Source organism: Giraffa tippelskirchi, chromosome 2, assembly GCF_054371585.1.
Source record: "Giraffa tippelskirchi isolate mGirTip1 chromosome 2, T2T-mGirTip1v1.2.pri, whole genome shotgun sequence".
NCBI classification, from domain to species: Eukaryota; Metazoa; Chordata; class Mammalia; order Artiodactyla; family Giraffidae; genus Giraffa; species Giraffa tippelskirchi.
In genome coordinates, this window is record NC_137276.1 from 75,459,851 (window position 1) to 75,478,320 (window position 18,470).

At 37.8% G+C, this 18,470-nt stretch overlaps 1 protein-coding gene across 1 annotated transcript in view; it reads left to right on the forward strand.

The window, feature by feature from the left end:
- The window catches only part of LOC145539547 (uncharacterized), a 257,807-nt gene that overhangs the window by 116,808 nt on the left and 122,529 nt on the right, over positions 1 to 18,470 (forward strand). Inside the window, exon 2 of the mRNA XM_081573625.1 lies at positions 7,649 to 7,687. Coding sequence (XP_081429751.1) covers positions 7,649 to 7,687 — 39 coding nt within the window. The remainder of the gene's footprint in view (positions 1 to 7,648; positions 7,688 to 18,470) is intronic.

Genomic DNA, 18,470 nt, shown 5'->3' on the forward strand with positions numbered 1-18,470 from the left:
TTTATTTATACTAAGTAAAACAAGTGGAATCAAAATGTCATAAATGTTTTAGTTGGGCAAAAATTCATAAGTTTTCTAAAATATATTTTGTTGTTCAGTCACTCAGTCATGTCCGATTCTTTGAGACCCCATAGACTGCAGCATGCCAGGCTTCCCTGTCCTTCACCATCTTCCGGATGCAAAATATGTATATTATATATATTATTTATATATATGTATACAAAACTTTTCTACCATGCCTGATTAAGGCCTGAGAAAGAACATCAAAAAGAAAAGGAGAGATGGAGAAATTGGAAAACATAAACTAAATGAAATGGGAGCTGCTGTCGCTTCAGTCACTAGCCAGACAAAAAATAAAAGATAATTACAATTGTGACCCAGCAATACCTCTGCTGGGCATACACACCGAGGAAACCAGAATTGAAAGAGACATGTGTACCGCAATGTTCATCGCAGCACTGTTTATAATAGCCAGGACATGGAAGCAACCTAGATGTCCATCAGCAGATGAATGGATGGAATATTACTCAGCCATTAAAAAGAATACATTCAAATCAGTTCTAATGAGGTGGATGAAACTGGAGCCTATTATACAGAGTGAAGTAAGCCAGAAAGAAAAACACCAATACAGTATACTAATGCGTATATATGGAATTTAGTAAATCAGTAAAGATAACCCTGTATGCGAGACAGCAAAAGAGACACAGATGTATGAAACAGTCTTTTGGACTCTATGGGAGAGGGCGAGGGCAGGATGATATGGGAGAATGGCACTGAAGCATGTAACTTATCATATGTGAAACGAATCGCCAGCCCAGGTTCAATGCATGATACAGGGTGCTCGGGGCTGGTGCATTGGGATGACCCAGAGGGATGGGATGGGGAGGGAGATGGGAGGGGGGTTCTGGAAGGGGAACACATGTACACCCATGGCAGATTCATGTCAATGTATGGCAAAACCAATACAATATTGTAAAGTAAAAAAATAGATAAATAAATCAATTAAAAAAAGATAATTACAATAATTATCTTTGGGATAATAATGGGAACATGATTAACCTAACAATATAAAATAGTTACATACAATTTGGGGAGTCAAGCAGAGTGATGTGGTAAGTGGAAGTGCATACATGCGCATGTGGTTATCTGTTTTAAATATAGCAATGTGTGCATGTCAATCCCAAATTCCTCATCTATCCTTTCTCCTCACCCTTTTCCCCAGTAACGACAAATCTGTTCTTTAAGTCTGTGAGTGTGTTTCTGTTTCATAGATAAGTTCATTTGTATTATATTTTAGATTCCACATCTAAGTGACATCTTATGGTATTTGTCTTTCTCTTTATGACTTACTTCACTTAGTATGATAATCTCTAGGTCCATCCATGTAGCTGCGACTGGCATTATTTCATTATTTCTTATGACTGAGTAATATTCCATTGTATATGTGTATCACATCTTCTTTATCCATTTCTCTGTCAGTGGATGTTTAAGTTGCTTCCATGTCTTGCCTATTTGTCATCCAGATGATGTCTTAACAAGATTCTCAGGCCTCCTCTTGGGGGAAAAGGGATCAAATGGTAGGAGCAGTATGTTTTAGAATACAGAGAGGTTTGAGAGGGGCAGCATCTGGGGTTCCTGTTAGGGAGAAGGAGGGAGTATGGCTGATGAAGGAGCTCTCCCAGGAGGGGGCAGAACTAACCCAGAGAAAGAGTATGGTCTGGATAATGATCTACAAAGCACAAGAGTCAAATTTATTTGAAGTTTTTAAAAGCTGCAAATTTCTTCTATTCATAGTTTTTAGATCCTGTCAATAGCAATTTTTCGATAATTGCTAGTTAAATTATCCTAGAGCAGCACAGAAAGATACGTATTTATTTGGGATCAGGTCAATAGAAGGAAAACTTGCCTTTCCAAAATGCAGAGAGTCAGAGGGAAGGGAAGAACTTGGATCAGAGCTTGGGTGGTAGCTATCAGAAGCAAAGCATATGAGCCAAATCTTATTCAAATTTAGCTTTTAGTCCATTGGGCACTTTCAACCATAATGGGTCTACAAAGGAAAAAGAAAGACTATTCTACTCTGGTGTGTTCCTTCCACTCACCTTTTTTTTTTTTTAATCACCATTTCCATCTCCTCTGCTAACTCCCAACCCTCTTTTTACAGGAGTTTCTATTTTGCTTTAAAGTCCTATCCTTTTTTACCTCCAATGTTTATGGCCTCAGTGAACAAAAGTTATGGAAGTTCTTTGTTCTCTCTGTTGAACTGATGGCCAGGAAGGCTTCTCAGCCATGTCTCTGTATCTCTTACTAAATTCTCTTTCCAATACAAAATCAGTGAGTCTTGAAATATTTCTGCAAATAATAATGAATGATCTACATTTTTGGAAACAAATCTTTTTTGAAGGTGATAGTGGAAGTGTTACTGCTCAATTGTGTTCAACTCTTTGCGACCCCATGAACTGTTTCTTGACAGGCTCCTCTGTTCATCGGATTCTCCAGGCAAGAATACCGGAGTAGGTTGCCATGCCCTTCTCCAGGGGATCATCCTGATCCAGGGATTGAACCTGGGTCTGCTGCATTGCAGGCAGATCCTTTACCGTCTGAGCCGCTAGGGAAGCCCAATTTTTGAAGATATTTACAAATATACAAGTATAAAGAACAGTATAATAATCCCCATGTGTTCATTTCCTGGATTCTACAGGTATCAACATTTTCCCAATTTTTTTCATCTTCTCCCAGCCCTGCTTGTTTTCCCGAACTATGTTTTTTTTTTTCACATAGTTTACAGTATTGCTTTACAACTCCAATGAAGTAAATCAGCTCTTGTTGTTCAGTTGCACAGTCGTGTCCGACTCTTTGCTACCCCGTGGACTGCAGCATGCCAGGCTTCCCTGTCCTTCATCATCTCCTGGAACTTGCTCAAACTCATGTCTGTTGAGTCGGTGATGCCATCCAACAATCTTGTCCTCTGTTGTCCCCTTCTCCTCCTGCCTTCAATCTTTCCCAGCATCAAGGGCTTTTCTAATGAGTCAGCTCTTTGCATCAGGTGGCCAAAGTATTGGAGCTTCAGCTTCAGTATCAGTCCTTCCAATGAATATTCAGGACTGATTTCCTTTAGGATGGACTGTTTGGATCTTCTTGCAGTCCAAGGGATTCTCAAGAGTCTTCTCCCACACCACAGTTCAAAAGCATCAATTCCTCAGTGCTCAGCTTTCCTCATAGTCCAACACTCACATCCATACATGACTACTGGAAAAACCATAGCTTTGACTATGCGAACCTTTGTTGGCAAAGTAATGTCTCTGCTCTTTAATATGCTGTCTAGGTTTGTCATAGCTTTTCTTCCAAGGAGCAAGCGTCTTTTAATTTCATGGCTGCAGTCACCATCTACAGTGATTTTGGAGCCCAAGAAAATAATCTGTCACTGTTTCCACTGTTTCCCCATCTATTTGCCATGAAGTGATTGGAATCAGCTATATGTATACATATATCCTCTCCCTCTTGGACCTCCCCCACCATCCCACCCATGTAGGTTACCACAGAGCACTGAGCTGAGCTCCCTGCACTCTACAGCAGGCTCCCGCTATTTTACATATGGTAGTGTATAAATGTCAATCTAATCTCCCAATTCATCCCCCCACAGTGTCTACACCTCTATCCTCTACATCTGTGTCTCTATTCCTGCTCTGCAAATTGGTTCATCTGTACCACTTTTCTAGATTCCACATATATGTATTAATATATAATATTTGTTTTCTCTTTCTGACTTACTTCAGTCTTTATGACAGTCTTTAGGTCCATCAGCATCTCTACAAATGACCCAATTTTGTTCCTTTTAATGGCTGAGTAAAATTCTATTTTTTATATGTACCATATCAGCTGAGAAATTAGCTATCATTTATTGCATTACTTTTTTAAGAGGCTGTTTCATAAGGTCTAAATGAATTTATATGTCTAACTTTGGGACAGAAGACATTGCTGAGTTGCAAACTGACTGCATTATGGAATCATAGGATGGTTGCAATGGAAAATGAAAAGGTATTGAAACCAGACAACTTGGGTGTACATTCAGGCCCCACTATGACTTTGGGCAACTCATGTTACCTCTTTAAAATTCAGTCTTCTCTGTGGGATGAAGACAAAAATATTCAACCTCAAAAGTATAGGAGGGTGCTTCTTCAGTATCATAAGAACTACCTATTTTAATTCCATTGCCAACATCCAACTTATCATATGAGACCCTATAATTTTAATTAAAAAGGCTGAGTGTCTTGAATTTTAATAACGAAGGCTGAGTGCTTTGGTTATTAAAAGGTTGATGCTTTCAAACTGTGGTACTGGAGAAGACCCCTGAGAGTCTCTTGGACAGCAAGGAGATCAAACCAGTCAATCCTAAAGAAAACCAGTCCTGAATATTCATTGGAAGGATTAATGCTGAAGCTGAAGAAGCTCCATACTTTGGCCACCTGATGCGAAGAGCCATCTCATTGGAAAAAATTCTGATGCTGGGGAAGATTGAAGGCAAGAGGAGAAGGGGACAACAGAGGATGAGATGATTGGATGGCATCACCAAATCAGTGGATATGAGTTTAAGCAAGCTCTGGGAGATAGTGAAGGACAGGGAAACCTGGCTTCCTGTGCTGCAGTCCATGGAGTCACGATTTGGACACAACTGAGTGGCTGAACAACAGCAAGAATTGTAATATCTTTAATCAGTTAAAAAAAAAAACAAGGATATTTGTGCTCATCATGACTTTTAAACATTTTTTGGAAGGTTTTGTTCTTTGTATAATGGCACAGCATGCCAAAGAGAGACAGAGTGTGAGAATGAATTATGGGAAGAAAAGAGCATCCTAAAAGTAACAAATGAGAAGTGGGTTGGGCCTATGTAGAGAAAAAAACAGGTGAGGATAGGCAAGAAAATATAGATAAAGAAGTTGGAGAGACTTCTCCTAACAAATACTATGTGTTATTTCAAGTTTACACTTTGAGACCAAGAAGTGACAGATAAATCAGAGGAAGAAAAATAGCCCTGAATCTTATGTTCATCTACTGACTTATTGAGCATATGTGGTGTGTTACACTGAAGTAAGTGCTTTCTGTAAATTTTCTAGCTTAATCTTACAACAAAACTGTAAGATAGATAGTGTTCTCTCTTTTTACTTTTAAGGAAAAATAAGATTCAGCATAAAAAACACCACGAACATTAGAGCTCAAATTGTATCTCAAAGCAGCTACTGTCACAGTGAATCTTGTACAAGTGAACCGGGAAGGAATGAGTGATTTTTACTGTGATGTTGGGGGAAAGGGCTGAGAGAGGGGGTCATCAGAAATCACTGAAGTACTTGCCTCATGCCATACCTACAATAAATTCTACACAGGTTGAAAAAAAAGGAACCAAAGGTAAAAGGTGATACATAGCAGGGTTGGAGGACAAGTAAAAGAAAATGTAAGTAGTTATTTTATTGAAATTGAAACTTTGAAAGTGGGGAACTTTCTAAGCATAGAAACCATGGAAGAAACCACCAAAGAAATGATTGATATGTTTGGTTACATAAAATTTCAGTTTCTGTGCATCAGAAACCATTATAAGTCAAACCTAAATGCAAAAAATGAGCTGGGAAGGCAAATGAAAATGTGTATACAGTTGTGATACACAAATGATTAATACCTTTATTGTCTAAGGAGCTCTTACAAATCAATAAGAAAACCACAAATTTCCTAAGTTAAAAATAGTCAAAAGTAATAATTGGAGAACTACCTTCAATTTTAAAAATTACTCAGGAGCAGTGATAAGAAAAAATAACTAAAATTAAAAGCAGATATTATTTCTACTATGAAATAAAACTTTTATAATGTGTTAGGGTTTATCTGTGAACATTTTTAGAAATAGGAACTGAGCTGCTCATGGTCCTTTTGGTGGGCAGTCTATAGATTTTTATCTTTTTGGTGAGCAAATTATAGACAAATGCCATGGAAAAGTTTATGCCTTTTCTTCAGAAATTCTATTTTTGTGAATTTCACTTGTGAAAATTAGCCAATATAATGTCAAGATTTTTATGCAAGGGTATTGTTGCAATATTAGATGTACTAGACAAAAAGAAAAACAAGATTATTTAAATAACAAATATCAGAAAATATTTGAACATATTTTGTGAATATGAATATTCAAATGCACAATCTGTTAAGACTCTGTGTGTGTGTATATGTATGTGTGTGTGTGTGTGTGTGTGTGTGTGTGTTTGTGTTTTGGCCAAGTGTCATGTGAAATCTTAGTTCCTGACCAGGGATCTAACCTGTACCCTACTGTGTGGGAGCACAGAGTCTTAATGACTGGACCACTAGGGAAGTCCCCAAGATGGGTTTTAAAGACTATTTTATATATATATAAATGATTTGTTGCTAAGGGGAAAAGATAAGACATACTGTATATACAGTATAATCCTAAATCTTGTTTAAATTCCATGTGTGTGACTTTGTATGTTGAAAGGGAGCATCAAGGAAGAACAGAAGATGTTAATTTCCTTCTAAATGGTGTAGTCATGATTGGTTTTTATTTTATACATTTTGTTTTCTACAATGAATGTAATATTTCTTTTATAATTATAAAATTAACTAACACTTTAGAAGTTGTAAAGATTAAATTTAAAAATATGGCTGAAAAAATATGGCTGAGGATAACATTTTAGGAATGTTAATTTTATTTTCCTTAAATGGAACCGCAAATAGAAACTTAAAATTTCAGATTTGATTCTTTATGATTTGATAGTGGATTTTTAAAAGCTGACAGATTAAATAACTTTGTGACATCAGTTTTTATAGGGTTGAATTAACTAATGGAAGTGTCATTCGAGCTAAAGGTCCAAAGCAGAATGTTCCTTTCTTTGCGTTCTATGCATATAACCTTTGATTTTTGTTAGAATAATTTTCATCTTACACATTACCATATCCTAATAGGAAATGAGCTAAGATCTTTTTTTTTCCCTTGATGGAATAAAGTTAGCATTTGTAAAAGCGAAAAGTCAATAGTAACCTTCATCTTGGAGTACCTGTATTCAGAGTGGATCCTTAGTTTTCTCTTTTGAGTTTGTAATAATATTATAGGAGCCATGCCATCTTTTGTATAATCAGGCTTTTGGCCTTTACATGCCTTGTTATTCTGGTTCTTGGTAAACAATATTTGGAGTAATAATGTTTGAGAGAGAAAATGGGTTTCATAATAGCTGTGAAGGAAAATGGTACAGGAAAATGTTCCACTATGCCAATGTTTTCACATAGAGGAAATTTTTTTGCATTATCTTATTATCACTATCAATGTTATATCTCATGGGCATATTCATTTTAAGTTCAGGGTCATACTTTTCTTGTGCATTTGGCACAACTTCATCTTTAAAAATTCTTTTTGTATTATTGATGCCATTGATTGGGTGCATATACTTTGGAGCTCTTCTTGATTGCACAGTTTATCTAAGCATTTTCTGCAGACATCTTTCCTGTAATCGATCATATTTCCTCTCTTTTTCTTTGTGTCCCCTTTTAAGGCACTTTCTATGTTTTTAAGTCCCTTGTTAATAAGTATTTGTTAACTACTGTCCTGATAAATACATGAAATTCTTTCATATTTGTTAAATGTTGGTTTCTTTGTTTTTAGGGTGACTATGGATCCTACTATTCACAGAGCTCTAGAAAGGTAAACAAAATGAACACTGACTTCAACAGATACAGTATTTTTGGTTTGCTTTCTTTGTTGTAATTGTAAACATGAACTCAAATGAATTTTTTATGAGATTCTGCTTTTAACTAGTTTATTGCTTTTTAAAAATTAGAGAATAAATTGAAAGCTTTTCACAGTTTGCCTAGTTGGTTACCTGGACATGTGTTCAGACTAAGATGGTACCTTGAAGGTGTTCACTGTGTTCCATCTGGTCCTCAGCTCTGCAGTCTTGAGGTTTGAGTTTATGGCATGTGAGAGCAGCCATGTCCCCTGGAGACTGATACAGTATCGGTTTCTCTATTTATGGTGCCATGAAAGCCAAATGCTGGGCTTACCTCATTAATATATTCTCTCTCTCCTGTTTAAAAGCCTGCATGGGAGTCCAGTTATGGTCAGTCATTTGCTCCTAGATCTGAAATTAGAATGAGGAGAGAGGACAGCCATTTTGAAGATTTAATAGTGAAAGAGTTGCTAGCAATGATAACCTGATGTGTATGTCTAACCTTGAGGCATGTTCTGCTCAGTGGGCTGTGCGGGTATCTTTTCCCCATACAGTGATGAGTACCGCACACATTACTTTATTGCACTTCACTTCACTGTGCTTCACAGATGTTGCATTTTGTTTTTGTTCTGTTTTTTGGTTTTTTACAAATTGAAGATTTGCGGCAAGCCTGCCTTGAACAAGTCTATTGGCGTCATTTTTCCAACAGCATTTGCTCGCTTTGTGTCTCTGTGTCACAGTTCAGTAATTTTTACAACATTTCAAACTTTTTCATTACTGTTACATTTATTATGGTGATCTGTGTTCACTGAGATTTCATGTTACTATTGTCATTGTTTTGGTGTACCGTGAATCTTGCCTGTATAAGATGGTGAACTTAGTGAATGTATGTGTTGACTGTTCCACTGACCAGCCTTCCCCACTATTTCTCCCTTTCCTTGGGCCTCCCTATTTCCTGAGAACAACAGTACTGAAATTAGGCTAATTAATAAGTTTATAATGACCTCTAAGTGTTCAAGTGAGAGGAAGAGTCGATATCTCTCACTTTAAATCAAAAGCTAGAAATGACAAGGCTTAGTGAGGAAGGCCGGAGAAGGCAGTGGCATCCCACTCCAGTACTCTTGCCTGGAAAATCCCATGAACGGAGGAGGAGCCTGGTAGGCTACAGCCCATGGGGTTGCTAAGAGTCGGATACGACTGAGCGACTTCACTTTCACTTTTCCCTTTCATGCACTGGAGAAGGAAATGGCAACCCACTCCGGTGTTCTTGCCTGTAGAATCCCAGGGACGGCGGAGCCTGGTGGGCTGCCGTCTGGGGGGTCGCACAGAGTCAGACATGACTGAAGCAACTTAGCAGCAGCAGCAGCAGCAGTGAGGAAGGCGTGTTGAAAGTTGAGATAACCAAAATCAAGGCCCCTTGCTCCAAACAGCTGAGATGTGAATGTAAAGGAAAAATTCTTGGAGGAAATTAAAAGTGCTACTCCAGTGAATACACAAGTGATGAGAAAGCAAAACAGCCTTATTGCAGATCTGGAGAAAGTTTTAATGGTCTGAATAGAAGACGAAACCAGCCACTACATTCCCTTCAGCCAAAGCCTAATCTCGAGCAAGGCCCTAACTCTCTTCAGTTCTGTGAAGGTTGAGAGAGGTGAAGAAGCTGCAGAAGAAAAGTTTGAAGCTAGCAGGGGTTGGTTGATGCAATTTAAGGAAAGAAGTCATCACCATAACATAAAAACTAAGTGAAGCAGCAAGTGCTGATGTAGAAGCTACAGCAGATTATCCAGAATATCTTGCTAAGATGAGTAAGGCGGTTGGCCGCACTGAGAAACAGATTTTTAATGTAGACAAAACAGCCTTTTATTAAAAGCAGATGCCACTGAGGACTTTCATAGCTAGAGAGGAGAAGTCAATGCTTGGTTTCAAAATTTCAAAGGACAAGCTGACTCTCTTGTTAGGGTCTAATGCAGCTTTTGACTTGAGTTGACAACAGTGCTCATTGAGCTTTCCAAAAATCACAGGGTCCTTAAAAATTATACTAAATCTAGTCTGCCTCTGCTCCATAAATGAAACAGCAAAGCCTGGATGACAGGAAATCTGTTGGCAATATGGTTTACTGAATATTTTAAGCCTACTGTTGAGATCTACTTCTCGGAAAACAAAAAAACAAAAAAAACAAAAAAACATTTCTTTTAAATTACTACTGTTCATTGACGGAGCACTTGGTCACCCGAAAGCTCTGATGAAGATACAATGAGATTAATGATGTTTTCATGCCCGCTAACACAACATCCATTCAGCAGCCCATGAATCAAGGAATAATGTTAACTTTCAAGTTTCATTATTTAAAAAATATATTTTGTAAGGCTATAGATGCTATTGATAGTGATTCCTCTGATGGATCTGGGGAAAGTAAATTGAAGACACTTCTATAAAGGATTCACCATTCTAGGTGCCATTAAGAACATTCTTGCCTCATAGGAAGAGACCAAAGTATCAATGTTAATGGGAGTTTGGAATAAGTTGATTCCAGCCCTAACAGATGACTTGGAGGGGTTCACAACTACAATGGAGAAGGTAACTGTAGATGTAGTAGAAACAGCAAGAGAACTAGAAATTGAGTCTGAAAATGTGACTGAATTGCTGCAATCACATGATAAAACTTGAATGGATGAGGAGTTACTTTTTATGGGTGAACAAAGCAAGTGGTTTCTTGAGATGAAATCTATTCCTTGTGAAGATGCTATAAAGATTGTTGAAATGACAATAAAGGATTTGCAATATTACAGAGACTTAGTTGATAAAGCAGTGGCAGGGTTTGGGAGAATTGACTCCAATTTTGAGAGGGTTCTGTGGGTAAAATGCTACCAAGCAGCATTGCCTGTTACAGAGAAATCATTCATAACAGGAAGAGTCCATAAGAGACTTCCCTGGCAGTCCGGTGGTTAAAATTTAATGCTTCCAATGTAGAGGGAAGGCACAGGTTTGATCTCTGGTTTGGGAACTAAGATCGCATATGTCACATAATGCAGTCAAAAAAAAAAAAAAAGAGGAGTCCATCGATGTAGTAAACTTCATTGTTGTCTTATTTTAAGAAATTGTCATCTTTAGCAGCCACTTCCCTGATCTGTCAGCAGCCATCAGCATCAAGGTAAGACCCTCTACCAGCAAAAAGATTACTGATTCCCTGATGGACAGCATTTTTTAGCAATAGAGTATTTTTAAATAAAGGCAAGTGCATTGTTTTTTTTTTTAGACATAAAGATATCACACATTTAATAGACTAAAATGTAGTGCAAACATAGCTTTTATATGTTCTGAGAAACCAAAACCTTGGTGTGAATTGCTTTATTGCAATATTTGCTTTATTGCAATGGTCTGGAACCAAACCCACACTATCTCTGAGGTGTGCCTGTAAAAGCTGCAGTTTCCCTCTCAGTTTCCCGTCTTTCTCAGTTGCCACCATTGATCTTTCCACATACTCATAACGTCCACTAGTCTTTCTGTTTTCAGTCTGGGCAGTATCATTCTCTCCACCTGTCAAGCAGAGGCAAAAGTCAAGAGTTGTATTTGAATGTCAGCTCTACTTGGCTCTAGGCTCTTGCACAAGGTACTGAATGTTTCATTTCGCTTATTTGAAAACATATTAATAAGAGTCCCTCTCTCATAGACTTGTGAGATGAAACATTTAACTCAATGATGTAATAAGAGCTCAGTAAATATCAAACAATATAATTCAGGTTATCATGGCTTAGTGTTTATTCTAAGGTCAATTCTGCACACGTATGTATAGATTTTATTAGGTTGAACTCTGTGAAACTGCCATTTTGGCATGTCAAAACACCAGCTATTCGTATGGCTAAACCCAATAATAATTTCTAATTCTTGTCTATAGAACCTTTAGTTATTTTGCTTAATACATGTCATTACCCTAATTGAATATATAAGTGCACTTGAATTATCTTCTTTAATTCATGGTATTCTGTTGTTTTTCAATGAAATGGCAGAATAATACTGATTTTGGGGTGTCATGAAGTAGTCATAATAATGATAATGTTGTCTATTGAGATTTTTCCAAGTCAATCTGTTTCTCAAATGGGCTCATCTTTAAAAAAAAATTGAAGTATAGTTGCTTTATAATGTTGTGTTATAGCAAAGTGAGCTGGAGGGTGTATGTTAGGATATATACATATATCCCTTCTCTTTTTGATTTCCTTCCCATTTAGGTCACCACAGGGCATTGAGTAGAGTCCCCTGTGCTAAACAGCAGGTTCTCATTAGTTATCTATTTTATACACAATATCAACAGTATATATATGTCAATCCGAATCTCTCAATTCATCCCATCTCCCCATCTGCCTTGACATCCATACGTTTGTTCTCTATATCTATGTCTCTATTTCTGCTTTGTAAATAAGATTGTTTATACCCATTTTTTTTTCAGATTCCACATGTGTGTGTTAATATATGGTGTTTGTTTTTATCTTTGTGACTTACTTCATTCTGTGTGGCTGTCACTAGGTCTATCCATGTCTCTACAAATGACCCATTTTCATTCCTTTTTATATATATGCTACATTTTCTTAATCCATTCCTCTGTTGATGGATAGCATTGTTAATAATTTATACCATTTTCAGAATGAGCGAAACACAAATTTTACCAATACTCTGCGGAAGAACAAAAGTATATGTTATTTCTGGATTGAAATATTTTTGTTGATCTTAAATCTTTTATGAAAATGAAACAACTACTCATGAATGGATTGAGAACTTTCTTGCTCTACCTGCTTGACTCTGTTTCCTGCTCTACATAATACTTATGTATTTGTGCACAGACTGACCTCCTTAATTTAGCCTTAGCCCTTTAAACAGCTTCTGAAATGAATGTGATCATGCTAACCTTCTATAGCAATCTTTTACACATGGTTTAAATGTTGTCATTACTGAAGTCCTGACTTTGTATCAGGGATGGTATAAACCAAGCCCTGATGCAGCTATTGGGAATGTCAGGCTAAAATGATTTCTCTAGAGGCTCCAACAGCATCAGGAATTGAGTTAGGTGAGTGCTCAAAACTGACTGGGGCAAAAAGAGGCTCAGAGTCGATGCCTTTTATCCCCAAAGTGAAGGATTTCTTCTGCTTTACGTTTTTGGGATCTTGCGAGTTTCTCTTCTGGCCGTTGGTTTTAGTATAAATTCAACCATCTTGGTGCTTTGGAACCTAACTGACCTGTCAGCTTGGAGAATGAAATGGCAACCCACTCCAGTACTCTTGTCTGGAAAATCCCATGGACAGAGGAGCCTGGTAGGTTATGGTCCATGGGGTTGCGAAGAGTTGGACATGACTGAGTGACTTCACTTGACCTGTCAGTTGAGTTTCAAATAACATACCAGGAATCAAAGATCTGAACTCTGGAGATGAAGAGGCCCCTCGTTGCTTGGTACTCACTGCAGCTCCTTCCTTTCCTGCACTTCATGTTCAGCTCACTCAGCCAGCCAGCAGGGGCCCCCAGGAGGCAACATAGGATCCTTGTCATTTGTTGTTGTTGTTGTTATTGAATCTTCTCACCCAGTCAAAATATCAAAGTCTTCCTGGGATTAGAGAATGAGGAGATATGATTTCATGGTGCATAAATTGAAAGGGTGGCCTGGGTGAGTTCTGAGTTTGAGATAAAAAGAGCATCAGTAAAAATGAAAGGAAACCCATTTAATTATGTCTGTTATTGGACTCTTTCTTCCTCCTCCCCCCACTAGTTTGATAATGTATTTTTGTGGAATGTGAATCAAATGGCAGCATTTAAGAATCCAAGGTCACTTTTTAAATCTTGTCTGCCAAAGACTTGCCTAGACAGGCCTTTGATTTAGATGTTTGTAGATGTGACTTGACATCATAGCTAGGTGTGCTGTCAGAATGTTTGATTTACTTAATAGAAAGGGTAAAGTAAAGCTTGAGCCTCTCTGATAGAACTCTTTTGTCTTTGAACTGTGGAGTATGAGTAATCAGGAACAATGCTCCCTGGTGGCAGGTGAAGTATGCATTCTGAGGACGCAATTCTAAGAACTGTCAGAACTGACTCATGCCCACTTTAATGGTATGGGTTACAATGAGACTGACTAAAAATATCTGGATGATTGGTGGTGTTTGTGAGAAAGTCTGTCTTCCTCCTACATTCAGAACAGATCAGAGCTGCCACCACGCAGACGCCCAACTACCCTGAAGGTCTTTTTAGGGAGAGACTGATTGACATGAGGTTCAGATGTGAAAGAGCTCTGGCTGTTCCTGCTTGTCACTTCCCTTAATTCAGGACTGATCTGAAGGCTCAGACATGTCTTTCCTCTTTGCTCCTTCAAATGGGCCCATCTTGAAGGTGTGTGGTCAGTAGGAAGGAAAGACTGGTTTTCAGTCCCAAAACACTTTTTTGTGACATTCGAGAAAGAAATTGCTTTGATTTCTGTTCTAAGGAGAGTGCTATCGTTGGTCCTTTAAAAAATGTGTTAGGGATATATGTGTATGTGTGTGTGTATGTGTGTGTGTGTGTGTGTGTTTGAGGGAGAGAGAAAGAATGTGATAGGGAGAGAGATGAAGGGGATGTAGAGAATGAAAGGGAGATTTGGAAGATTAAAAAATCATATCTCTTATTCAGAATAGTTATAAATGTTTATAATTGACCTGTATTAGAAATCATCTCATGAATGACAAGTCATTAGTTAATAACTAGTTATCACATATGGGTAACTTATGCAAGTTCAGAATCTAAGAGTTTAGTATCCTGGTACAGCAGATCAGAGTCAATAACCAAAATTTATTAATTTTGTGGTTTCACAAAATGGTCCTGTCTAGGATCCTTCTACACCGTGAGAGAAAATCCAATATTTCAATTGACGCTCAGTTTTCCAGTACCCCACTTCAGAGTTGCTAAAGATTTCAGAAATGATGTCTAATATCACAGTATTTTCTCCCAGACCTCTGACGCTGTCTATTTACTCTCCCTTTGAGGTGCAGGGAATAATCTATATTATTTTTTTCCTGCAGGTTTATTATGCTTTGCTCAAGTCAGTGGGGAGGCTGTCATATTTGCCTTGTAAAAGGACTTGACATATGATGGTGATACTACTAGTTTGGATTGGTTACCAGATTCCAGATTTTGGCAGTTGATAAAGTTTCATTTCTAAAAATACAGTATTATAAAAGAATCTTTCCACAAAGAGGCCGCATCCTTTTTTTTTCATCGTTAATAAACATTGTTTCATTTTAGTGAGTGTTTGACTTCTTTTCTGAATTGTCTATCTTTGTCTTTGGGTATTATTGTGTTAGAGTATTAATTTTCTTGTCAATTCATACGAGCTTTTTATATATTCATATTCTTAGTCCTTTCACTCTATTTTGGTGGCCAATATTTTTCTAGAGTTCCTTTGCCTTCTGTTCTCTTTATATTCTATTTAACTTGCTAAGTTACTTTAAAAATTTAGTAAATAAGCTTGTATTTTCCAACTATGGTGTAACTGTTACCCGTAGAATTGTTTTCAAATATGCTAATTTTTAGAAAATGTCATAGTTTGGTGTCATATTTTTGATCTGAAAATTAAAAGAAAGGATAGCGAATGTGGCTGAAAAGATACAGTCATGTTCAGGGCTTTGAATTCTCAGCTAAAGAGGTCAATCTAGTGTAGATGTGCTTCACATCAAATTGGATGCAGTTGTGATCATGATGTGGGAAAGTATTGAATAGTTAATCTCTTTAAAGCATTGGTGTAAATTCCAAGCCACCTGGACATTATCTTATTCATTCATTTTTTTTTTAAACTCTCATGGATGTCCCTTTGTTACAGACCTTTTTATGGTCACATCTGAAATGTGATTAATATGTGGATATTAATCCAATATATGGATTTAGTCATAATATATCAAATTGGTACCATGAATTCTAAGGTGAATTCTTACCCTGCAGCTCTCATCTTTATGATGCAAAGTGTGGTCCTAGCTTGAGTAATGGTTTGGTTCCTAATCACAAACCACCTTCTTCCACAGCACCAAATAGTGTACCGGTTCAAGTCTGGCAGACCTGTTATTAGTTAGGAATTGTGAACAAGTTACTTGACTGCTTATATTCCTCATTTTTCTCATTTCTAAAGGGGAATAATTGGGCTTCTCAGGTGATTCGGTGGTAAAGAATCCGCCTCTCAGTGCAGGAGACACAGGTGACATGGGTTTAACCCCTGGGTTGGGAAGATCCTCTGGAGGAGGAAATGGCAACCCACTCCACTGTTCTTGCTGGAATAATCCCATGGACAGAGGAGCCATAGTCCATGGAGGAGGGCTACAGTCCATGGGGGTCACAAAGAGTCAGACACGACTAAGCAACTGAGCGTGAGCATGAAAGGGGAATAATAACAGGTCCATACCTTAGAGCATTATTATGAAAATAAAATGAAAACTTACCCTTCTCAAAAAAGTTCTTGGTACATTCTAGTGAAAATTTCTGTCATGTCCGACTCTTTGTGACCCCATGGACTGTATAGTCCATGGAATTCTCCAGGCTGGACTACTGGAGTGGGTAGCCTTTCCCTTCTCCAGGGATCTTCCCAACCCAGGGATCGAACCCAGGTCTCCCACATTGCAGGCAGATTCTTTACCAGCTGACCCACAAGGGAAGCCCATGGTACATTTTATGTGTTTGCTAAATGTTAAATAGCATCACTATTGACATGCAGATGCTACATCCTTCTTCGTTTTCCTCAATTGATGGCATTCAAAGCCAGTTTTAAGAGAATGATGGTAATTCCCAGAAAATTATGAGGACTTAACATTTTTAATAGGGTAGCAAGGAAACAGCAGGCAAGAAGTTGGTGATGGATCCAGAAAATGATGCTTTAAAAGGCAATTTCAAAATGGTCAAAGTTTCTTCCTGTGGATATTTCCCAGGCCCACATGTCATACACCTCCACATCCATTTGTGATATTCTAAAAGTTGGATCAAAATAGATGAACAGGATTTGAGAATGTTAATCTCATTTTTGTCTTTATGATAAATGTTTATCAGTCTCTGTATCAGTCTGTATACCTGTCAATATATTATGTATGTTATCAATATATATATATATTACTATATGTAATATATGTATATATGTTTAGAGATGTTTGTGTGTACACACACAGTCTGTATTTGTATAATGTATATAGTAATGTAATATAGTAATGTAAGTTAGAGCTCTAAAGAGCCTTTACGATTCCAGATTCTTGCTGAGCCTCTTGATAAAAGAGTTATTCTCCCAATTCATCCAGAAGGAGGACCTGGGGAGGAGCCTCAGTGTGATACATACTGTTTACTCCAAGCTACAATGATGGGTTCCTTTCTTCATGATAGCGTATAATGCATATCATCCACTGCTCAGTCTGTAATTCCAACTCAAAAATGATTCTGTCTCAGGCTGTAAAGAAAGTAGGACACATATGTGTTCTTTTTAAAAAATTCTTTTCCATTATGGTTTATCCCAGGACATTGAATATAGTTCCCTGTGCTGTACAGTAGGAACTTGTTGTCCATCCATTCTATGTGTAATAGTTGGCATCTACTAACTACAAACACCCAATCTATCCTTCTTTGAGGAATATCCCAATATATTCATTCTTAGTGTCACAAAAGAGAAAATGACTTCCTGATGTAGTTGATTGTAGTTTGTCTTTTGCATTTATAAGCATTTGTTGATACTTTATGACTTCAAATGGTCCGACTCTTTGTGACCCCATGGACTATACAGTCCATGGAATTCTCCAGGCAAGAATACTGGAGCAGGTAGCCTTTCCCTTCTCCAGGGGATCTTCCCAACCCAGGGATCGAACCCAGGTCTCCCACATTGCAGGCAGATTCTTCACCAGCTGAGCCACCAGGGAAGCCTATTTACTTCACTTATTTGTTTCAACTCTGTGTTTTGAGTATCTAGCTATAATCTGAGGCATGTATCACCTCCTGAGAAGAGTCAGCAATTAAGATGTCAGCCTTGTCAGGATTCCTGAGCACTGTGCTGATAGGTACTTGGAAATGGTGTAGATAGAACATATGCTGAAACCTTCTGCCATGTAAATAATGTTGCTCTTTATCAGAAAGTTTCCAGAATTCAATAGGGAGCCTTTTGCATTGATTTAGGTATTCTGGTTTGTATTCAGCCCTTCTTACTAATGTATTTTTTTAAATAGAAAGGGAGGATTTGTGTGGTATAGATGTGGCAGGTGAGCTTGAGTCTGATTGATGCAGACTCAAATTTTAGCCCCATCTCTCACTGCCTGAGTGCCCCCAGACAAGTCACTTGTTTTACTTTTTGATGCTCTGATTACCCATCTGTAAATTGGATGTGATGCCTACCTCCTGGACCTGTGTATAACATCTAGTACGGGCCTTAACACAGAGCTCTACTGAGAAAATATTATTTCTTTGTATCTTGACCTGGAAGGTAATGCCTTTTTAAAATTCTTACCTTCAGTGAATGGATATATTTATATGGAGGAAAGACTGTTTCAGTAAGTCTTTCCTCTCCTAAAGACTATTTCCTTTACAGTTCTGTATCTGTTCCATTTCAAATAAAGGTTTTAAGCTCTCTCATTTCCCCGACACCTCTGCATGAAATAAGAAGTGAACTCAACATACCACAGCTCATTGGGTGTATTCCATACATCTGTTCTGTGCAAGTGTTCTTCCTGCCGGATCCAAAGTGCAGGGAGTTGAGAGTCACATTCGCTAGTAGACTTAGCTGTTGATGATTCCAGC